At 38.3% G+C, this 24,758-nt stretch overlaps 1 protein-coding gene across 1 annotated transcript in view; it reads left to right on the top strand.

Annotated features, from left to right (window-relative positions):
* The first annotated feature begins 740 nt into the window (after window positions 1-740).
* Window positions 741-24,758, top strand: part of EHHADH (enoyl-CoA hydratase and 3-hydroxyacyl CoA dehydrogenase) — a 49,660-nt gene continuing 25,642 nt past the window's right edge. The window contains exons 1-5 of the mRNA XM_024767983.1: window positions 741-894; window positions 5,350-5,453; window positions 10,179-10,351; window positions 14,512-14,623; window positions 23,192-23,296. Coding sequence (XP_024623751.1) covers window positions 821-894; window positions 5,350-5,453; window positions 10,179-10,351; window positions 14,512-14,623; window positions 23,192-23,296 — 568 coding nt within the window. The 5' untranslated portion in view covers window positions 741-820. The remainder of the gene's footprint in view (window positions 895-5,349; window positions 5,454-10,178; window positions 10,352-14,511; window positions 14,624-23,191; window positions 23,297-24,758) is intronic.

The following is a 24,758-nucleotide window of genomic DNA, read 5'->3' as shown; positions in this document are numbered from 1 at the left end:
CCATTGTTTTTTTCTCTGAAACTTCCAGACTGCCTTCTAGCCCCCTGATGGACTGTGGAGACCGCCTGAGGCCAACTGCATCTTTAAAAACTTTGTCCCAGCCTGAATGAGGCTTTATTTATCTTTAGTCTCCTGCCTACAGCCTAGCACATAATAGGTGCTCAATTGGTGGTTGAAGTATTGGAAATCACAATCTTTAGGAATGGCAGAAGAAGAAAGAAATGGAAGGATTGGGCAGACAGGAAAGTTGAAGGTTTCACTAGGTCGCTGTATGACGGTTCTGTAAATATTTGATATTAGTACCATACCCATTTAGGTGAAATGAATGATTTGTGTATTTTATGTGTTCCAGGTGTGTGTCATATCACATAATTGTGAGGATCCCAGATATCCGTCCCTGTTAAGAAGGATCGTGTAGATGAAAACTGTGATGAGGACACAGCTCCATCAACTTAGGGAACCTAGAACTTGTCCAGAGTAGGCAGCTCCTCTGGGCCAGCGGTTTGCAAATCTCGACTTGCTGGCAATTCCACTCATTTTCCATCGTCCTCCCTGATCTACTTTGTGCTGGGAGCAGGACAAGAGCCAACAAAGAGGAGGAGACAAGGATCTGCAGAGCGCGGGGCTGTGGTCCGGGGAAGGAGGAGGTCTGGGATGGATGATGGGCATCGGTGCCCTGGAGCGGCCCGGGGGGCGGGAGGCGATGCCGAGCTCACATTGGCCCAGCGGGTGCCCCTCCTCGCGGGGCCGGCCTAGCGCCCAGTGAAAGTGATATCGCCCTGGGGCCATGAGCTGAGGCGACCTCGGCGACTGAGGAAACATGGCTGAGTTTACGCGGCTGCAGAACTGCCTGGCGCTGATCCGCCTACGAAACCCGCCTGTCAACGCGCTCAGGTAACGGGCTCGGCCGCCTTCAGCCCGGGGACAGCGAGCAGGGTCTTAGCCGCCTGCCTGCAGTGGAGGCTTTGACTCTCCCCTGCTGGTTTAAACGGAGAGAGACACTGACACGGATTAAACCTGGGCATATGCCAGGGCCTTTTACATTGGTTAGCTCAGTTCCTGTTTGCAGAGAACTATCTCACTGGTAAGGAAACCGAGGCTGAGAGGCAGACAGATGGCTACGAAGCGGGGAGCTGGGATGGATCGGGTCTGTCCGTGCTCCCTTCGCGCTGGACTCTTCTGCTTGCTTGCAACTTTGACTTCTCAGCCGTACTTTCTATTCCAAAGGTCTTAGTGCAATGCTGGCTGGACCTTGATCCTTCACTTCCCAACCTCGAGTCCAGGCCACCCTTATAATGTGTGACTAAAAGTTTTAGGAATCCAACAATAAAGTGGCTTCACACTGTTAAAAATATAGATCCCCTTTAATGCCAACACAGTGAGTAAAAGAGGATTGTGTCCTGGCCCAGATGTGCAAAGGTATATCTCTTGGTCTGTTCTAAACCTTAAGGTCTTAGTGCTTCCGTGGAAGATCCATGTTGGGTTAAGCCCATATCAGAATAAGCCTATTAAATGGCATTTTCTGAAAAACTACTGTGGAGTACCTTCCTTGTTAAACTTGTAAAAGCATTACTTTTTAAAAGTGAGATTAACGCTGCTCTTTTGAAAGTTAATGACGTTATATAGGTTTGGTTCTCTTATATCTCTGAAAAAAGTATAGTGATACATCAGCCTAGGAAAGAGTCACCTATCCACAGGGAGTAGGATTAGAAGAAATGATAATTTACAGAGAACATAAAGCATAAAGAGAAAGACTTTTGGTCAAAATCCTTATCACATGACGTTGGAGCAAAAAGAGACTGTAATGAGAAGACATACTAATTTTAACTGAATTTTTATCCTACTATCATCAGATTTGATTTTATCATTAACACTAATATAATTATTTTAATATAAAATTTTGCATTTAAAAATATAAAAAATCAGAAATAAAATCATTCAAGGATGATAATGTCCACTTGCCACTCTCAGAAGAAAGCAAAATATTTATTATTTTGGCTTTGATGAAGAAAAACATGAGTAATATGATTACATATCAGTTTTGAACTTGACTGTATTCCTATTAGAATTACTAAATATTAGGACTCTGCCTTTACCTCTGCTCATAATGGGAAACTGTGCCCATCTAGAACTTGGGGAAAAAGGTTCCACAGTCTACTACCTATAACTAGGAATATTTTACCATAACTACTTAAAATGTTTCTGTTATTTAACCTGCCCCCTAGCCCCCCTTGCAGGAGAAATGTTAGTATCTACCTCATTAAGTTGTTGTGAGGTTTAAATGTGTTAGAGATTATAAACTGGCACTTAGCAGATGTTAGCTATCATTATTACTATTAGTCAGAAGGCCTGTTACAAGCCCCTACCAGCAGGCCCCACTGCTCAGGATTCATTGCAGCTGCATCAAGATTTTCTCCACTTGGGAATAAATGCTTTCTTGCCCTTTCCCGTCTACCTTCTTCTGAACTTATATTTAGCTAGAGGTGTGTGTGCCAGCACATTCATCAAGTTTAACAGGTTCCCAATTTTTTTTTTTTTGCTTTACACTTTTCTTCTTCCCTTCCTTCCTTTCTCCCTTCCTATTTCTAATTTTATGTGGGAAATTATTTCTTCCTAGCTAAGTGAGAGATTCTTATTTGAATATTTTTGGGCCCAAACAAATAGTTCAAATCTTTCCTTGCTTCCTTTAGCCAGCCAGGTTTCCTTCTATTCAGGTGAATGCCAACCCTCTTTACAAGTGTAGGACATGTCTGATTACTAGGCCCATCTCCCAGAACAATGGCTTTCACACTTTTTAAAATTATAATCCACACAGGAATCCATGTTTTACATAGCAACCTAAGACACACACACATACAAATACATAACTGAAAACAAAGTTTCATGAAACTTATTTGTTTTGTTTGATATATTATATTTTCTTTTCTATTTCTTTGTTTGAAGAATGCTGGTCACAAGCCACGGCTTGATTCGCTGACCCCCTGGCTTTAAAAAATTGTCACAAGAAAGGCTTCCTATAGTGACAGAAGCTAAAGATTTTTGGTCATCACTCATGAAATGTTACCTTTAGACTCCATTTCTCCATGCCTGACAATATTAAGGGGAGAAAATAATTTCTTAACCCCTGTGACCTTGACATTGCTACGAAGTTGTTGTCCTTTTCGCTCAACTAGAATCTAGTAAAGCTATATCTACTACAGCCATTTTCATTTTTTCCTGTGTTTGATATTTGCAAAATTAGCAAGAACATAAGAAATAAAAGAGTAGGGGTTGGTTGAAATGGGAAAAGCCAGCCTTGTCTCCTCAGTGGCGCAGATTGGGCTCATTTTCCAGCCATCATTTACCCAGAAGGAAATATGTGCCTTTTGGACTTCTCAGTAGTATGGATGGTTCAGAATCAGTTTTCCATTAGCAGATTTGGTTTCTAATTAACTAGTTGAAGGCAAGAGGTTTTGTTTGATTTCAGCTGGGTTAAATGGTGGAAAAAAGGTAAAAGGGAATTGCCATAAACAAGGGCAAGTATCTCCTTTATTCCCTGGGGTTTTAACTCAGTTGCTGGTCTGAACAATCTGGCTTAATGGACATTTGTTGTTGTTTGTTTTAAGATTTTTTTTCACTCTGTATAAAATGTTCCCCCAATACTTAGACCTCTAAGGCAAAACTGATTGGACTCTGGTTCTATCGCTTTTCCTTTAAGCAATTCCTCACCACTCTTCCCAGTTCTCCTCCTTTATCATCCCTTGGCACTTGTTGATCCTCTGCTTCATGGCAAATTCTCCTCTCTTGGTCTCTGTGACTTTGGGCTCCCTTGGTATTGAATCACTCTGCTGAGCCTCTCCCACCTCTTAGATCATCTAGATCTACCCTCAGCTCTCTCTTCTTTTTCTTTGGCAGACTCATTCAATCTTGGCTTTAACTATCTCCTCTGTGGATGACTCCCTCATCTACTGAAATTTGGCAAAGTCTACTACATGCCCTTTCTTTCCCAGACCTTGCCTTTACCGCCTAAATTAGTTAGGATTAGGCTTGGCTGCTAGTGACAGAAAACTCAAAATCATGATGGATTAAATAAGAAAAAGTTGATGTCTCTCACAGCAGCGTCCTGGAATGACTGGTATGGCTGCTCCACAATCATCAGTGATCCCAATTCTGTCTATCTTTTGCTCCGCCATCCTCAATAAACAGCTTCCACCTCTTGATCCATAATGGCTGCTCCAAATCTAGTCATCATATCTGCATTCCTGCCAGAAGTAGGGAGGAAAGAAAAAGCAAAAAGCATACCCAATCCTTTGAGGACTATTCCCAAAAGTTGCATGTACCAAATCCGTTTCCATCCCATTGGCCAGAAATTAATGCCTCGGGCTGACCTTACTGCTGGGAAATGTAGTCTTTATTTTGGGCAGCCATGTATCCAGCTAAAAACCAGATGTTTAATACTTCGAAGAATGTCGGGATGGAGGGATATTTGGGGGTAACTTGCAGCCCCTGCCACATCACTTAGACTGTTATTTTTAGACGATTTCAGTTTCTTATATTATGCCAATATGACAAATTGAAAAAACTTTCTTGGGACTTCCCTGGTGACGCAGTGGTTAAGAATCCACCTGCCAATGCAGGGGACACGGGTTCAATCCCTGGTCTGGGAAGATCCCACATGCTGCGGAGCAATTAAGCCCGTGCGCCACAACTACTGAGCCTGCACTCTAGAGCCTGTGAGCCACAACCACTGAGCCCAGGCGCCACAACTACTGGAGCCCAAGTGCCTAGAGCCTGTGCTCCACAAGAGAAGCCACTGCAATGAGAACCCCGTGCACCACAACAAAGAGTAACCCCCGCTCACCACAACTAGAGAAAGCCCACGCTCAGCAACAAAGATCCAACACAGCCAAAAATAAATAAATAAATAATTTATTTTTAAAAACAAGACTTTCTTTCCTCTCAGGAGTTCCATGTCACTTTCTCTGTACCTTTATTACAGCACTTATCTTAGTGTGATATTGTGTTGTGTACATTTTGTTCTCCCTAGGATGTTGTAAACCCTCACTGTACATAGGATATGTATATAATGTTTTCAAATTGATAGTGCTGATTCTAAGTGGTCAGAGTTACAGCAAAATGTAGGAAAACACTTTTTTTCCCTAAAGTTTATGTGTTTAATCAACTCAGTGCTTAATTTACAGTAGATACATATATTATTTGTTAAATTAGTGAAAGTTTAATGATAAGTATCTAGGATTTTCATACATCGTGTATATGTTTAATTTTTCATTGTTAGGAAAGGAAAAAAATATCTGAGATGGTAGAAATTTGATTCTGACTCATGCTTCATGTAATTTTTTTCCCTTTTAGTGAGACTGTTCTCCGTGGAATAAAAGAGGGTCTGCAGAAAGCTCTAACAGACCATACAGTAAAAGCCATTGTGATTTGTGGAGCAGATGGCATCTTCTCTGCAGGTAACCAGTGTCTAACCCTCTCCCACTCTCTCTGAAATCCTGCCACAGACTGAGATCAATGCTGCATTATCTGTCCCTGTGGGTAATACTATAGTGTGGGTAATGAATATGGGAGTTGAACGGGAATGAGAAACATTGTGGAGAAAGAGACAAGAGTCATAGGAGAGAACCCAAAGAAGATGCTGACCTTACTCTCTTTTATATTGGATTGGGCCTTTGGAGGACATTTAGTTCCAGGCTTGATGGCTATTATAGCTGCTAGTATACATCTGCTGGTACATATCTGCTCTGCATGTGTCACCAGCCTATGTGAGCTTGGGCAAGTCCCTTAAATCTCCTGAACCTCAATTTCTCTATTTATAAAATAGATACCATAATATTTATATATTAACAGGTTTTTGTGAGAGTAAATGAGATAACACATCTGAAAGCCCTAGAGCAGTGCTTGCATGCAGAACACGTTCGATAAATGTTATTTTTTATTTTACAGAGTCCTGCAATGGACTTCATTTTTCTTCTGATAGTCACCCATCTCAGTGACCATACACTATTTATTGGGTTATCCTGTGAAGATGCAAAATAGTGACAAAAAACGGCAAAAGCATCTGAAATGGTGATTTATTCACTGGTATTTGTGGCACCTTTTCTTCTTTTCCCAAATTATACCCTTTGACAAAAGTCCCATGGATATGAAGGCCCATGTATTCTTACTGTAGCCAGAGGAATTTTTTTCATTTTTCTTCTTCTTCTTCTTTTTTTTTTTTTTTTTGCCAGAGGAATTTAATGTATGTCAGTGGTAACCTGAGAAGAAATAGATGTTGAAATCATAACAATGAATAAATATAAACACATTAATCATTATAATAATTACCATTTAGCTTACCTGCTATGTGCCAGTACCGTGTAGCTTATTTACTTATTAACAATGAAAATAGTAATATTTTTACATACTTTATATTTTAATCCTCAGTAAATCCTACAGTTTCCATTTACAGATGAGAAGGCTAAGCCTAAGAGAAGTTAAATAATGGGCCAAACATTAACCAGCTATTAAATAGCTTACTCAACTGTTTGAAAACTTAAGGTTGGGAGCTCAAGATGGTGACTTTGAGGCATGGAGTGAGGGATCAGAATTATGAAAAATCAGAACCGATGTTTCTTTGTAAAAAAGGAGGTAGGAGAGAACGTAGTTAGAGTTCAGAGGCAGCAAAAATAATTGTTCTGGAAAAGCATTAGGGATTGTCAGACTTGACTTAATGGACTTAGATAGAACAACGTGCCCAACAATCGGAAAATACGTATTCTTCTCCAATCCGCAACATTTACAAAAGTTGATCAGCTACTGGACTGTGAAAGCTTATCTCAATAAATTTCATTTAGAATGTCTCTGACAACAGTGCAATCAAGTTAAAAATCAATAACAAAAATATAACTAGAGATTCTCATGTGTTTGGAAAATAAATTCATTTTTTAATAACCTTTGAGTCAAAGCAGAAATCATAATGTAATTTAGAAAATATTTTTAACTGAATGATAATAAAAACAATATATAAAACTTGAGGGATACAGTTAAAGCAAGGCTTAGCAGGAAATGTATGGCCTTAAAGGTATATATCAGAAAAGAAAAAACACTGAAACATATTGTGGTATTTATATTAAGGAACTGACAAAACAAACAGTAAAATAGATCCAAATGAAGTAGAAGGAAGGAAATGATAGAGGGGAAATTACTAAAATAGAATACGAATGTGAATCAAGAGAACAATAATATCAAAAGTTCTTTGAAATACTAATAAAATTGATAACGCTTCAGAGAGGCTTATCAAGAAAAAAAAGAGACAATACAAACAATACATATAAAGAATGACAAAAGGGATATCACTGAAGATGCTGTAGCCATTAAAAATGATAATATGAACAAGTAGAAAAACAGAGCTTACAAAATTGATTCAAGAAGAAAACAGAAAACCATTAAAGAAATTGAGTCAGTAATCAAAAATCTCACAAAGTAAATTCAAGTCCCAGATGACTTCATTGGTAACCTCTAACTGAAAAGTCAAGGAACATATCATTCTAATTTTACACAAACATTTCAGAGAATAAAAATAAGAGGGAACACTTTCTATATTAGTTTCCTGGGGCTGCCATAACAAGTGAGCACAAACTGGGTGCTTAAAACAATAGAAGTTTATTCTCTCAGAGTTCCAGAGGCTATAAGTTCAAAATCAAGATATCTGCAAGGCCATTCTTTCTCCAAAGCCTCTTGGGAAGAAGCCTTCCTTGCCTCTTCTAGCTTCTGTGGTTGCTGGCAATCCTTGGCATTCCTTGGCTTGTTGCTGCATTATCCCTATCTCTGCCTCTGTCTTCCTGTGGCTTTATCCTCTGTGTCCAAATTTCCCTGATCTTATATAGACCCACACTGATCCAGTATGACCTCTTCTTTACCTGATTATATCTGCAAAGACCCTATTTCCAAATAAGATCACATTCACAGGTTCTGGGTGGACACCGTTCTATCCAGTACACTTCCCAACTCATTTTGTGAGGCTAGTATAACCTTGATAACAAAACCTGTCAAGACAGTATGAAAAAGCAAAATTAAAGGCCAATTTTATTTGTAAACCTAGATATAAAACTCTGAAACAGTATATAATAAAACTGAATCTAACGATATATGAAAAGCATGATATATCACTTTCATCCCAGAAATACCAGATTCATTAAACATGAGAAATCAATGTAATTCATCCTATTAAAAGATTAAAGGAGGAAAATCATGTGATTATTTCAAGAGATTCAGAAAAAAACACTTGGTAACGTTTAGCATGCATTAAAGATTAAAATTCTTAGTAAACTAAATATAGAAAGAAAATGTCTTCATCAGGCAAAGTGTATCTATCTTTAAAAACCTGCAGCAAACATCAAACAAAACGGTAAATTGAATGCTTTCCTTTTCAGAAAGAAATAAGACAAGGCTGGCTGCTATCACCATTTGTATTTGACATTATATTCTAGGCCCTGGCCAGCCTAGAAAAAGAAATAAAAGGTATAAGGATTGGGAAGGAAGAAACAGAACCATCATTATTCAGAAGAAATGAGTGCTTGTAAAAAATAAATCTATCAGAAAATTATTAGAATTAATAATAGAATTTAGGAATTTTGCTGGATGTAAAATCAGTATCCAAAAATTAATTGCATTTCTATGTGCCAGAGATAAACAGTTAAAAAGTGAAATCACTATACTCTTGTCTGTGCCTTGGTTTCTATAAAATTGGGATGATCATACTAACCTTTTGCTGCAAGTAGAAGAATGTAGTATAACATTTAAGAATGTGAGCTGTAGAGTCAAACTGCCTGAGCTCAAATCCTTATTCAACCTGTTACAGAATCGTATGTCTGAACTAGTCACCTAACATCTCAAAGCCTTAAACTTAAACCTGTAAAATGGAAATTGTTAATAGACTATTTAACTTAGGTGTTAAGAAAATTAAATGAGACAATATATGAAATGACTTAGTCCAGTGCCTTATGTATAGTATTTATCCAACAAATGTTAATTGCTTCTGTTACTTGAAAAATTAGTTTAACCTAAAGTTACAAGAATAATAGACATGACATTCAGACTGAAGTTCACCTTGTTTCTCTAGAACCAAAAGGAATCTAAAAAAATAAAAATAAATAATAACAGTAGAGTGTGAAATATGATGGATTGGTGAGAAAAAAAGCATAATCCCTGAATGGATGCTAGATGAGGAGCAGGTAGGAAAAAAAAAAAAAAAAGAAAGGCTGAACATGAAATAATTAATTTAACTTTTTAACTTGTACCAAGCTTAATATTTTCAAAGAACATATAATGCTATAGGGGAAAAGCTCACTACTATGTATAATGTTATGTGAAAAAAGGAAAATATAAAAAATGACTTTACAGAGTGTTCTCAATATTGTTAAAAATATATATTATAGTAAACATTCATTTAATTGTCACATCAGTCATTTAAGATAGGTATTGAAACAAAGTGGTTAAATAACTTACTCAAGGTCGCAAAGCAATTTACATACATGTGTTGGGAAAAAACTAAAAATTCACCAAAATATTACATTGTTATCTCTGTGTGGTGATATTTGGAGTAATATTTTTGTCCTTTATAATTTTGTGTATTTTTCAAAATTTCTATAATGCATATTATTTTTATAATTAGGAAAAGCAGTACATGTTGTTACTTTTATTGATCACAAAAAAGTCTATCACAGAAATGTAATTCTAAGCTGATTGATTAACATATAACTCACAAATATGTCTTCATTTTACCCTGAGGTTTTATATTGTAATGACTGATGCCCTTAACAAAGATATGGGTCTAAATTGCTGTGAATAGAGTTGGTGAGCAGTATCATGCAAAAAATGGGAATGGCTGACTCAATCTTAGAATCTTTGCTTCCCTTTTCTGAGCTTTCAAATTTTTCTAAAAGTAGAGTTACTACTATCATATGGAAAGACAGATTTTAGATTACAGGACTTCTGATAAAGATTTGAGGATTTTCTCTCATATCTTTCTACATTTTCCAGGCTACTTGTTCCTTTACTGTGTCTGCAACCAAAGGATAAAGAGTTTCATGGGTCCAAAGAGGTCTGAGATTCCTTAAGTGTAATCTGGTAACTTATTGTTCTATAGCAAAGCCCAAGTCTTCTTCAACTCTCTTTTTTCCTTGTCTTTGTGTTCTTAGGTGCTGATATCCGTGGCTTCAGTGCTGATAAGACCTTTGACTTGACATTGGGAAGTGTAGTAGATGAAGTACAGAGAAACAAGAAGCCTGTGGTGGCAGCTATCCAAAGGGTGGCTTTAGGAGGGGGACTGGAGCTGGCCCTGGGCTGTCACTATAGGATTGCCCATGCAGAGGTAACAGAGGGGATCCATATGGGATTTGATGTAGGGAGCTTTTCTTTAGAGCAAGCTCTAAATGTAGTCATAAGCATCAGAGGTGATCATTTTGAATGGTTAGCTTACTGGTTCACAACTCTTAGGTTTTTCTAGCACTGGTGTTCAGCTGTTACATACAAGTACAGTGTTACTCTTTGTTGAAATGTTGAAATATGTCCATTCTAGTTGATAAAGAGTTACTACCCTGAGCCTGTGACTGTCCCATCACTTCCCCTAACCCTAGCCTTTGGACCTTCCCATGACCCACTAGCTAAAGGGGAACTCCTGTACAGGACACCCAGGACCTTGCTCTAGTACTATGGCCCACATCAGATTTCACTGAGCCATGCTCATGCAGTATGAGGTATTAATATTTTGACTATCACCCCTGAGTGTACATACTTATTTAAATTTTTGTTTCCTATCTCAAACATTTCAGTTTTGTGGTCTCATAATTTTTAGTACCTAAGAAGACAAGTTCCTATTGGAAACTGTGCACAACTAGTAAATCCATGTATTTCTGGAAATAGATTTAATTTGGGTTATTAGACATGTAGATTGAGGTTTGTGATACCAGTCTTATAATAGTAATATTTTTATAAGTAATACATTTTTCTAATAATAAAGATAATATTCATCATTGTAATAGACTATAAAATACAGGAAAGTACAAAGATGTAAAACTGAAGTCACCATAAACTCACAGTTCAGAAATAACCACTATTGACATTTTATTTTTTTTCTTCCTTGTCTTTTTCCTGTGTAATTTTTTTTCTTTGCAATCATTTTTTAAAAAAAAAAAACATTTGGAATTTTATTGTATTTCACTTGTACTCTATTTTTATACTAATACTGTATCTAAATTATTATTAAATATTCTTTATCCATTCTACCAATCTCTACCATTTACATTTAACATAATTACTGATAAGGAAGGACTTTTGCCATTTTGCTATTTGTTTTCTACGTCTTATATTTTTTCATTCCTCAGTTCCTCCATTAATGCTTTTGCTTGTATTAAATGGATAAGTTCTAGTACCCTTTTAATTCTCTTATTGTTTCTTTCACTGTATATTTTTGAGTTATTTTCTTAGTGGTGGTTGCCCTGGGGATTAACATCTTAATTTCTGATAAGCTAGTTCAGATCAATACCAACTTAATTTCAATAGTATGTAAAAAATTTGCTCCCATATAGTTCTGTTACACACCACCTTTATGCTGTTATTGTCACAAATTATATCATTATACATTGCATGCCCATCAACATAAATATATAATTATTGCTTAATGTAGTGGTCTTTTAAATCAGGTAAGGGAAAAGAGGAATTGCAAACAAAAAATTACATTAATACTGTCTTTTATATTTACCTGTGTAGTTACCCTTTAACAGTGTTCTTTATTCCTTCATGTGGATTTGAGTTACTGTCTAGTGTCTTTTCATTTCATCCTGAAGGATTTCTTGTAGGGCAGATCTGCTAGCAACAAATTCAATTTTTATTTATCTGAAAATGTCTTAATTTGCCTTCATTTTTAAAATAAATTTTTATTTATTTTTTAATTTTGGGCTGTGTTGGGTCTTCGTTGCTGCATGTGGGCTTTCTCTAGTTGCAGTGAGCAGGGGCTACTCTTCACTGTGGTGCGCAGCCTTCTCATTGTGGTGGCTTCTCTTGTTGTGGAGCACAGGCTCTAGGCACTTGGGCTCCAGTAGTTGTGGAGCATGGGCTCAGTAGTTGTGGCTCACGGGCTGTAGAGTGTAGGCTCAGTAGTTGTGGTGCACGGGCTTAATTGCTCCACGGCATGTGGGAATCTTCCTGGACCAGGGCTCGAACCTGTGTCCCCTGCATTGGCAGGCAAATTCTTAACAACTGCGCCACCAGGGAAGTCCCAATTTGCCTTCATTTTTAAAGACTAGTTTTGCTGGGTGTAGAATTCTTGGTTGACAGTACTTTTCTTTCAGTACTTTGAATGTGTCACCCCACTGGCACTGGTCTCCCTGGTTTCTTTCTTTTTTTTTTTTTTTTTAATTAATTAATTTATTTTTGGCTGTGTTGGGTCTTTGTTGCTGCGTGTGGGCTTCATCTAGTTGCAGTGAGTGGGGTCTACTCTTCCTTGCGGTGCGCAGGCTTCTTATTGTGGTGGCTTCTCTTGTTGCAGAGCACGGGCTCTAGGTGCATTGGGTTCAGTAGCTGTGGCATGTGGGCTCAGTAGTCATGGCTAGCGGGCTCTAGAGTGCAGACTCAGTAGTTATGGCACATGGGCTTTGTTGCCCCGTGACATGTGGGATCTTCCCAGACCAGGCTTCGAACCCAAGTCCCCTGCATTGACAGGTGGATTCTTAACCACTGTGCCACAAGGGAAGCCCCCTCCATGGTTTCTGATGAGAAATTTGCTGTCAATCTTATTGGAAATATTCCTTAAAAATATCATTTTAAATGGTTGCATAATTTTTCATCTTATAGATTCATCATAATTTATTTAACCATTTCCCTATGTTGTTTTAATATTTTATAAAACTTATAAATAAAGACACATATCCTAAGTGTTCCTTTTTCTGTGTTCCTAATACCATGACTTTCTGCACACTGAGTGCAGATCTAAGTTATAAGCAATAGTAAGTCAGGGGATAGGGATGACCACTGGCGGGAAAAATGGTGATCAACTGCTAGGAAAGCCTCATGTGAGAGAGGCTCAAACATTCCAGGTATTTTGGAGCTGTTGGCATCACAATTTGGGCAAATGGCCGTCTGTATTTAAGTACCCTCCTCCTCCCATCCTTATACCTGGAAAATGCCTAACAGAGCTTTGGCCACTTTTAAGGCCAAGAGAGACATGTGATTAAGGTCTCAATCTCACCCTCTCATCTGGACTGAGGTTGCTGCCTGACTTTCTTCCTTTCTTTCTCCCTTCCTTTCTTCCTCGCTTCCTTTCTTCCTCCCTTTCTTTCTTTCTCTTTTTATAATAGCTTCATTGAGATATAATTCATATACCATATAATTCACTCATTTAAAGTGTACAGTCCAGCGGTATATTAGCATATTCACAGAGTTATGCAATCATTACCACAGTTGATTTTAGGATATTTCATCACCCTCAAAAGAAACTTCACACCTTTTAGGAGTAAACCATCATTTCCCTCTCCCCCAGTCCTAGCAATTACTAATCTACTTTCTGTCTGTATGGATTTGCCTATTCTAGACACTTCATGTAAATGAAAACATACAATATGTTGTCTTTTGTGTCTGGTTTTTTCCACTTAGGATTGTTTTCAAGGTTCACCTGTGTTGTAACATGTCATTAGTATTTTATTCCTTTCCATGGCTGAATATTTCTTTTTATGGATATACCACATTTTCTTTATTCATTCATTACTTGATGGACATTTGGATTGTTTCTTCTTTCTTGGATTTATGAACAATGATGCTATGAAAATTTTTGCACAAGTGTTTTTTGTGGGCATGTTTTCATTTCTTTTGGGTATATATAGAGGAGTGGAATTGCTGGGTCATATGATAACTCTATGGTTAACCTTTGAGAAACTGCCAAACTGTTTTCCAAAGTGACTGCATCATTTTACGTTCCCACCAGCAATGTATGAGGGTTTTGTATGCTCTACATACTCTCTAAAACTTGTTATTGTATGTCTTTTTTATTATAGCCATCATAGTGGGCATGAAGTGGTACCTTGTAGTTTTGATTTGCATTTCCCTGATGGCTAATGATATTGAGCATCTTTTCATGTGCTTATTGGCCATTTGTATATTTTTGGAGTAATGTCTATTCAGATGCTTTGCCCATTTGAATTGGATCATTTGTCTTTTTATTATTGAGTTATAAAAGTTCTTTATATATTCCACATATATTATTAGCAACTATTTTTTCCCATTCTGTGAATAATAGAGTCAGAGAAGAATTGTGTAAGAAGCTGGGGATGTGTTTCAACATGAAGACTTAGGGATGGCACAGCTCTATTTATGCTATTAATTAAAGGAGAGGGTGTGCACTAATTTTCTCTGTAGAAACTCTCACTGAATTCTATGCAGCAATGTTTTTGAGGATGTGAGAAACCCAGGGGAATGCTTGCCTTGACTCTGAATATATCATCTCATTCTAATGACCTTTATGCCTTCAATCTTCGATAGGCTCAAGTTGGCTTCCCAGAGGTCACACTAGGACTCCTTCCTGGTGCAAGAGGAACCCAGCTTCTCCCCAGACTTATTGGAGTTCCTGCTGCACTTGACTTAATTACCTCAGGTCAGTACTAACCCTGCCAATGTCTGTCTAGTTCAATGTGAGGAACTGGACTAGGATTTAGAAACATTCTGGCTTGACCATTCCCTACCCATGTAATTTTAAGAGGATACTTTAACTTCTTTGATGTCAATTTTCTCATCTTTAAATGTAAAGAATGCCTTTTCTGAGAGCTTCTCAAAAGTTACCATGAAGAGCAAATGTGAGTGCTTTCTAAATGAAAGTATATACAAAGCCCTAATCACATTTAAGTGTCTACTCATAGACACTGGTTTCACATAGGGTGCATTATATTCAGATCTAATTTAGAAATTATAATATAAACAAGAATTAAAACCAGAATTTCCAAGGAAAGATTTCAAATTTTAGTTTGGAAATGACTGCATTTTTCATTTCCCAGGTGATAAGGTGTTAGCTTCAAATAGAAGTTTTCTCTTTCAATAGGGAATGTGAACAATGCAACACTAGAAATCATCTAGAGACCCTGAATTTACCAAATATGATAAGACATAGAAAGATATTGCCAGTCAAAGTGAGGTTGGATGAAAGAACATACATAACTATTTACTCCAAACAGGTGAAACTAATGAGGCCTTGGGGCAGACACTTTACCTCTCTGTGCCTTAGTTTCCTCATAAATGTTTATGACAATAGCACCTACCATATGGTGGTGTGGTGAAGATTAGACACCTTAATGCATACAATGTGCTTAGAACAGTCCTAGACATGGTAAAAAGTGTTAGCTATATGTTATTATTCCCATATCTGACTTTAGTGAAAGAGGAGGATTGAGTAAAAATAAGATGAGGATCTTAGTAATAGACTATATCCCAAAGAATGGGCAATAAAAAGAGCACAATCTTTAGAATCAAAGACCTGAGCTTGCATCCCAGCTGTACCACATATAAACAATATGCCTTGTACAAATTAATTTTTACTCACTCATACAGCAGCTGTTTAATTTTTTCTCATGTGCTGGGCCCTGTTGTAGGCAGTGGGACTATAGAGGTAAATCAAACCTACAAAAACTCCTGCCCTTATGGATATTATATACAGAAAACAACAACAATAACAATAATTATCAATTCAAAAATGCACAGTGTTTTCCACATCTTTGGAATCAGGACGCCTCTTACATTCATTGTGAGTTGTGGTTTGATTGGCAGTGTTTTTCTTCCCTTGTTTCTGTGGGTCAGGAATTTGGGAACAGCTTAGTTGGGTTCTAGCTCAAGGTTTCTCATGAAGTTGCAGTCAAGATACTGACTGGGGCCACAGTCATCTGAAAACTTGACTGGGGCTGGAGGATCTACTTCCAAGATCTACTTCCAAGATGGCGCACTCACATGGATGGCTGCTGCTGACTGTTGGCAGGAGGCTTCATTTCCTCTCCACATGGACCTCTCTCTAGAGCTACCTGCATATCCTCACAGCATGGAAGCTGGCTTCCTCTAGAGTGAGTGATCCAAGAGAGAGCAAGGCAAAGACTGCAATGTCTTTTATGACCTAGCTTTGGAGTCACGTGCCATCTTTTCTGAGCTATTCTATTGATTATACAAGTCTTCCCTATCCAACTTGGGAGGGGAACTTGAATACCTAGAGGTCAAACACATGGCAGGTCACTTTGTAGACCAGCTACCACACTGTATACTCTTCTTAAACTCCATGCCTACCTATTATGTAAGTAGTATACATGGTATGTTAGATGGAGATCAGTGCTAAGGAGAAAACATAAAGCAGAAAGGGGAAATGTAAAATGATAGGGCTGGGGGTTGGGTAATATTTTAGGTAGGATAGTTGGGAAAGGCTTTCCTACAAAATGAATGTGAGTGAATACCTGAAGGATGGAGGAAGCTTGTTATGCCAATATCTGGAGGAAGATATTCCACACAGAGAAAATAGCCAATACCAAGCCCTGAGGTAGGGGCATACTTGGAAATTTCAAAGAACAGCAAGAAGGTCAATGAAGCTAGAGTAAGATGAGTAAGGGGAAGAGTAGTAGGGGGTGAAGTCACATCAGGTAGGGACTTGAAGATTATAGAGAGAACTTTGGCTTTTCTTCTGAATGAGGTAGAAAGGCGTTAGAGTGTTTTGAGCAGAAAACTAACAAACATGCTGTCACTTATGTTTTTTAAAAGATCACCCTGGCTACTGAAAATATATTAATTGGAGGTAAGGCCAGAAATAGGAAGACTGATTAGAAGCCTGCTTTAATAATCCAAGGGAGCCATGACGGGAGGTTAGACCTGAGTGGTAACAATGTAAATGGAGAGACATGGTCAAATTCTGGATATATTTTGAGCCAACAGGATTTTGTGACAGACCAAATGTGAGAGGTGAGGGAAAGGGGAGAGAAAATGATGATTCTAATGGCCTCAACAGCTGGAAGGATGGCGCCATTACTGAGAAAAGGGGAATTCTGCTGGTAGAGCAGGTTGTAGGGAGGAATCACAAGGGCTTAGTTTTGGACATGTTAAGGTTTGACATCCAACTTGAGGTGTCAGATAGACAGTTGGATAGACTGGCCTGAAATTTAGAAGGGAGATTGTCTGAACTTCTCTCAGTCTTCATTTTCTCATCAGTAAAACAACCACGTAGTTGTGTAAGGTATAATGAAATTACATGACTTGCTTCTGGTATAGTACCTGTTACAGAGGAGACATTTTATAAATGGTAACTGTGGTAGGCATAATAATGCCTCTCTCCAAGATGTCCACGTCCTAATACCTAGAACCTGTGAATATATTACCTTACATTCGAAAGGGACCTTGCAGGTGTGATTAAATTAAGGATCTCAAGATGGGAGATTATTCTAGATTGTCTAGGTAGGCACAATTTATCACAAGCATCCTTAGAAGAGGAAGGCAGGAGGGAGAGAAGATGATACACAGCTGGCTTTGAAGATGGAGGAAGAGAAGAAGAAATGGAGGCAGCCTCTAGAGGCTAGAAAAGCCCAGGAACAGATTCTCTCTCAGAGCCTCCAGAAGGAGCGCAATTCTGCTGACCTATTTTAGATTTCTGACTCCTAAACTAAGATAATAAATGTGTGTTGTTTTAAGATGCAATGTTTGTGTTAATCTGTATAGAAAACTAATACAGTAGCCATTGATAATGATGATATTAAGACTCTTGCTTCTGGAAAACATTTTTTTTCCTAAGAAGGGATGCAAAAAAATTGTTACTGAAAGTTGAAGATTCCCTACTGATGTTAATGAAGAAAAATACCAGCTCTATAGGCACTGCCCCCATAGGAAATTAATAAGTAAATAAATTTAGATTAAATTAATAAATAGCTAACCTTTTCTGCTCTTCTGAAAACCATAAGAGAGATAATTCTGGAAAGTGGAACAATTACAACAACCACTGCTTCTCCACAATTCCCTTAAAATGCCACCTGAAAACAACTGAATCTTTAGCAGTAACCACAAAACACACACTTGGGCACAATGCAGTTCATTCCCTGATGTTCTCTGTCCAATCAAATGATGAAAACCACAGTGCCCTGATGTTCCTTCTGCTGTTATTTTCTAGGTCCCGTCTTTCTTTTTCACTGAACAGCATAGAAAGCCTCTTCTCTATTCTCATAGAGCTTTGTCTCAGCCCCATAGTTACTTTATGATCTTTCCCAGGACAGGGATGCCCTCAGACTCTAGTCTTTGATGAGGTACCTCTTGCCACCCAGGGTACTGGGGAAGAAGCTGCGAATGGCATCTTTATCCTGCCAGTCTTTCAGATTTAGTTAGGTCCATGTGGGTTTTCTCTATACTCGAACAAGATGTTAAGGGTGAGTTTTAATACCCAGGGCTCCCAGTCAGCAATAATAAATATCAGCAAATATTATTTCATGACTAAGACAAACAAAACAGACCAAAAAAAAAAAAAACAACCTATGAAAATATTCTGTGTCATTAGAAAAATGAAACATAAATGTGAGTCTGTTGAAACAGATTAAAGGCAACAAAAAATCTTAGAAAACTCACAATATTCTAAATTAGAAAAGAAAATATTTTATTTATTAAATAAGAACACCCTGTTTAAAATCAAAACATTAGCCAAAATAACTTTGAAGCAATAAAAAAAAAGATGCAATAGAACAGACTACTGAATCAGCAACATAGAGGATAGAGACACGTTTATAGAATTCAGAAGAATTTCTAAAAAAAATACAGAAAATGTAAATGAAGGCAGCAGACATGAGAGGTCTATAATAGAGGCCTCTGCTATGAATAATAAAAGCTCCCAGAGCACAAAGCGAAAAGGGGAGAAGCAATAACCATAGGAAAAAATAGAAGAATCTCTTCAGATACATAAAGGAATCAGAGATTGTACTTTAGTAAGCACCTCATTTTCCTGGAAAAACTGATGAGATGTCAATGCCTTGTATTTTGATAAAGATTTTAAATTTCCACGAAATAGACTCCTGCAAGCTTCCAAAGGATAAAAACAAAACACAACAAAAGGTTACTCTTGAAACAGCTAAAATCATTTCAGCCACAAATAAATTCTCAACGTATGGAACATTTGTATACTAAGATGCTATACAGTCTTAAATGTGGTCTAAATCAGGAGTTCTTAAAGTGCAGCCCAGGAACTCCTAGGTGTACCTAAGACTATTGTGTACGGGGGGGCAGGGGGTGGGGGTGGGGTCCATGGAGTCAGAACCATTTTCATAATAATAAGATATTGCTTGCCTTTTCCACTCTCATTCGCTTACATATATACAGTGGAATTTTCCAGAGGTTATTGTATGCCATGTGGTATCAAAACAGATTGAATGCAGAAGCAGAAATGAGAATCCAACTGTCTTCTATTAAGCCAGACATTAAAGAAATTTGCAAAAATATAAAACAACACTCTTCTCACTAAATTTTTAAAATTTTGAAAATAGAGTTATTTTGCATAAAAAATTATTTATGTTAATATGTAATAGGTTTATCATGGTTATTTTAAAGCGATTTAATAAAGATACATTTTTAAAGTTCTCAGTTATAATTTCTAATATAGTAAATATTAATAGAAATAACCCATATAAAAAAAAGCTCTTTGGCGTATTCCATAATTTTTAAGAGTGCAAAGGGGTCCCAAGACTAAAAAATTTGAGAACTGCTAATCAATACACTTTTAAAAAAAATAAATTTATTTAATTAATTTTATTTATTTTTGGCTACATTGGGTCTTCGTTGCTGTGTGTGGGATTTTCTCTAGTTGCAGCGAGCGGGAGCTACCCTTAGTTGTGGTGTGCGGGTTTCTCATTGTGGTGGCTTCTGTTGTTGCAGAGCACAGGCTCTAGACACGCATGCTCAGTAGTTGTGGCTCACGGGCTCAGTAGTAGTGGCTCTCGGGCTCTAGAGCACAGGCTCAACAGTTGTGGCGCAGGGGCTTAGTTCCTCTGTGGCATGTGGGATCTTCCCGGACCAGGGCTCGAACCCTTGTCCCCTGAATTGGCAGGCGGATTCTTATCCACTGCACCACCAGGGAAGCCCCAATACACTTATGTTTTGACACAGAAACCACAATACAAAACAGTGCATACATGGTCCAAATTAGAAAATAATGAGTCTATATTATTACTAATATATAATTACTAGTGTAAAATTTATACAGTTACTAATATATAATTAGACTAAAGCCTAAAATGGCTTTTTCCCCCTTTAAATGGGGAGATGTTATAAATTCTTTAGAGCATGAAAAGGGAGTTAAAAACTAAATTTCTTGTCTTCAATAAATTAGATTAGAAATTGCTTTAATTTACAGTGGTATGATAAGTACACTTTTAAGAATGTGAACTATTTTAAGTACCTAATGCAGAATTCATAAGAGGATGCTTACAATCAACCCAACATACTACGGAAATTCAAAGCACATGAGAGGGTTAATTCTGCAAAAGACAAAATAGAAAGGAAGCAAAGCAGCATAAAATATAGGGGGAGGGCTTCCCTGGTGGCGCAGTGGTTTAGAGTCCGCCTGCCGATGCAGGGGACGCGGGTTCGTGCCCCGGTGCGGGAGGATCCCACATGCCGCGGATAAGCTGGGCCCGTGAGCCATGGCCGCTGAGCCTGCGCGTCCGGAGCCTGTGCTCCGCAATGGGAGAGGCCATAACAGTGAGAGGCCCGCGTACCGCAAAAAAAAAAACCCCAAAAAACCCCCCAAAAAACCAAAAACAAAAACAAAAATATATATATATAGGGGGAAATCATAATAGTGTGAAATGAGTCTGTAAATTCTAAGGTTTATAGAAATTAAAGCATGTGGGGGAATATTGAGGAATTGTGTGTTCCTGCTTTCAGTATTAAGCCTGAAAGGCAAGAATATCTTGGAGGAAATCAGGAAGGAATCTGGCTTCTTTGACAAAAAGAAATAAAGTGAACTAAGATTCACCTTTTTCAAAGCACTGCTGCTTATAGAAATATCACTATTATTAACATGATGAAGAAAAGAGGTAAAAATAGTAAGAATATGATAGATTTTGATTTGCATAGAGAAGGTCACAGTGAATTAGAAGAAAGCTAACATTGGAATCATACACCTATCTTTTTATTTTATTTTATTTTTTAACATCTTTGTTGAACACCTATCTTTTTAAGTAGTCTGTACAATTTTAAGGGGACTTTAAAATGGCATCTGGAAAGGATTCCATGTAGAAATTTTTTTCTAAAGCTTGGAAAAGAAGCCACAAAGAAAATTGGAAAGAATTGAGATTACCTGGCTTGGAGAAGTCTCAACTTCAGTTGCCCCAGTCTCTTTATAGTAGATCTAGGGAGGGCTTTTATTAGATTGGACAGTGGTTATTATCTACACTCACAAGAAAGAACAAGAAAGCACAAGAAAGAACAAGTTTAAATCTCAGCATGAGGATTTGGGTTGGATATACAGAGCTGTGTCTTCAGGTCCTTGAAACAGAATAAAAGTACCTGAAATCTCATTGACTCCGTAAGAACAGTAGTGGTCCTTCCAACTTTTGTGAAATCCAGGTCAGAAGAAAACATTACAGCTAATGGAATTTTCAGTTCATCCTGTGGACATCTCATGTTTCCCCTGCTCAGTTGCCCCAAAGATCCTTTTAGTACCCAGGTTTTCATATTCCATTCCGTGTCCCTTTGGGCCCCTTAACCTAGAGAGTCTGATTCACTCACCCCTCACTCAAGTGATTTTGTACAGAGGAGACTTCACCCTTGAAGCCACTTGCCCACCCTCCACTGCCCTCCTCACCCCAGGCGGAGATCTGGAAGACTGTTTTCAAAGGCATTTCCAGAAAACTGCCCAAATATTGCTGTTACAGAGTGACCCCTGCCCAAAATCATTGAATTGTCAATCTGATCAAGAAAAGCCATTGGTAGCTCTCCGAAGCACTAATAAGAACTGGGAATGGAGGGTTTGTCTCAGAGATGGCAACCACCAACACTCTGTAAGAGCAGCAAAGACCATGGAGTTGTTGCCACCAAGACTGACTTGGTGATTGCTCTTCAGAAGCCCAGATGGTGCTGGTAAACAAGCAAGCAATGTGTCGCTGTCTCTCTCCTGATCCTGTGGTGAGGGAAGCTTATATCCCGTAACCTCCTGCTTCAGAGTGTGCAGATCAAATTACGTATCTATGCCTGCTGGAGAACGTGGGAGTAATGCAAACCCTCATCAAACTTCTGTAACCTCCTAGAGCTTCCAGTCTATACCAGAGGCTGCCAGTGTCACTAGTGGATGGTAGATGCTCCTGGCATCACCGCCACCAGACACTAGATGTCACCACCTGTGCACTGAGATTTACGCTGTTGCTGTTCCTTAATGTTACTCACTCCAGCTAAAAACCCTCAGTTGAGCACTCAGTTTGCCAAGCTTGGGATCATGGGACACACCGTAGTGCCAGGTCTGAAGGAACAATTGTCTGATCATCTCTGTTTCTTTTTTAGCTTCCTTTTTAGCTCCAAAGCTTACACATTAGCAGTTCCACAAACTAAGGGAGGGTCGAGATGCTGGGTAGCCAAAAAATGGCAGAGGTCCACCCCACTTTTCCTGTGAAATTTTGATTATAACTTATGTGATATCAACTTAATAATTCTTCTCCCCTGTCTATCCAACTATATTTGTGTTTGAGCTCAGTTCGTAATCAATGGCAGCCCATGGTGTATGCTAGTATAAGAACAGATAGTATTGCTATTGCTGTGCTGCTACTACCTCTGTTATTTTTTTATCTCTATTATTATCAAACAATAAATCCTCATTATTATATAGATTTATAGTTCATAAAGTGCTTCTAATAGAGATTTATAAAAGGAAAATGTATTATTTTCACTTAATACTCAGAATTACCGCGGTAAGCATAATTTTTGCCATTCACCAACGAAGAAATTGTGGTCCTAGTACAGTTCACACAAATAGTGCCAGGTAGAGCTGGAACTTGAATCCAAATTTTCTGATTACCTCTGCAGTAATCTTTCCACTGTAACAGTCAGCGTGGTGCTTGTTTATTTAGGAACAGATGTTTATACCCAGGACAAGTGAATTTTCCTACTAGAGAGAGTGATGTTTTTGGTTTAATCTCACATTGTTCTTTGATTTGTTTTATTTATTTTTTTCTTTTAGGAAGACACATTTCGGCAAATGAAGCTCTTAAGCTGGGTATTCTAGATAAAATTGTGAACTCAGATCCGGTTGAAGAAGCAATCAAATTTGCCCAGAGAGTTTCAGGTAAAGAAGATAATAATAAAACTAGCACAAATTGGAAACAAGTTAAACGTCCATCTTAATAAGGAACTCCTTAAATATTTTATGGCACATCCAAATAGAATATGATACAGTTTTTTTTAATTGGAGTATAATTACTTTACAATGTTGTGTTCGTTTCTGCTGTTCAATGAAGTGAATCAGCTATATGTATACCTATATCTCCTCCCTCTTGAACCTCGCTCCCTGCCCCCCACCACCCCACCCATCTAGGTCGTCACAGAGCGCCTAGCTGAGCTTCCTGTGCTTTATAGCATGTTCCCACTAGCTATCTATTTTATGCATGGTAGTGTATATATCAACCCTAATCTCCCAATACGTCCCACCCTCTCCTTCCCTCTCTGTGTCCACATGTCCATTCTCTACATCTACGTCTCTATTCCTTCCCTGCAAATAGGTTCATCTGTACCGTTTTTCTAGATTCCACATACATGCGTTAGTATACAATATTTGTTTTTCTCTTTCTGGCTTACTTCTCTCTGTATGATAAGACTCCACATCTCTACAAATGACCCAGTTTCGTTCCTTTTTATGGCTGAGAAATATTCCATTGTGTACGTGTACGACATCTTCTTTATCCATTCATCTGTCGTTGGACATTTAGGTTGTTTCCATGTCCTGGCTATTGTAAATAGTGCTGCAATGAACATTTGGTAACATGTGTCCTTTTTGAATTATGGTTTTCTCAGGGTATATGTCCAGGAATGGGATTGCTGGGTCATATGGTAGTTCTATTTTTAGTTGTTTAAGGAACCTCCATACTGGAGGTTGATACAGTGTCTGTATCAATTTACATTCCCACCAACAGTGCAAAAGGGTTCCCTTTTCTCCACACCTTCTCCAGCATTTATTGTTTGTAGATTTTTTGATGATGGCCATTCTGACTGGTGTGAGGTGATACCTCATTGTAGTTTTGATTTGCATTTCTCTAATAATCAGTGATGTTGAGCATCTTTTCATGTGCCTCTTGGCCATCTGCATGTCTTCTTTTTTTTTTTTGTGGTACGCGGGCCCCTCACTGCTGTGGCCTCTCCCGTTGTGGAGCACAGGCTCCGGACACGCAGGCTCAGTGGCCATGGCTCACAGGCCCAGCCGCTCCGTGGCATGTGGGATCTTCCCAGACCGGGGCATGAACCCGCGTCCCCTGCATCAGCAGGCGGACTCTCAACCACTGCACCACCAGGGAAGCCCTGCATGTCTTCTTTAGTGAAATGTCTATTTAGGTCTTCTGTGCAGTTTTTAATCGGGTCGTTTTTTTGATATTGAGCTCCATGACCTATTTGTATATTTTGGAGATTAGTCTTTTGTCCGTTGCTTCATTTGCAAATACAGTTTTAAAATGAATGAGAAACTCTATGTATTGACTTGGTATGAATGCCATGATGTACTGTATGGTTAAATGAAAAACGCATCATTGTGTACAGTG

Source organism: Neophocaena asiaeorientalis, unplaced genomic scaffold (assembly GCF_003031525.2).
Source record: "Neophocaena asiaeorientalis asiaeorientalis breed wild unplaced genomic scaffold, Neophocaena_asiaeorientalis_V1.1 scaffold225, whole genome shotgun sequence".
Lineage (NCBI taxonomy): Eukaryota > Metazoa > Chordata > Mammalia > Artiodactyla > Phocoenidae > Neophocaena > Neophocaena asiaeorientalis.
This window is presented reverse-complemented; position numbering and strand designations above follow the sequence as displayed.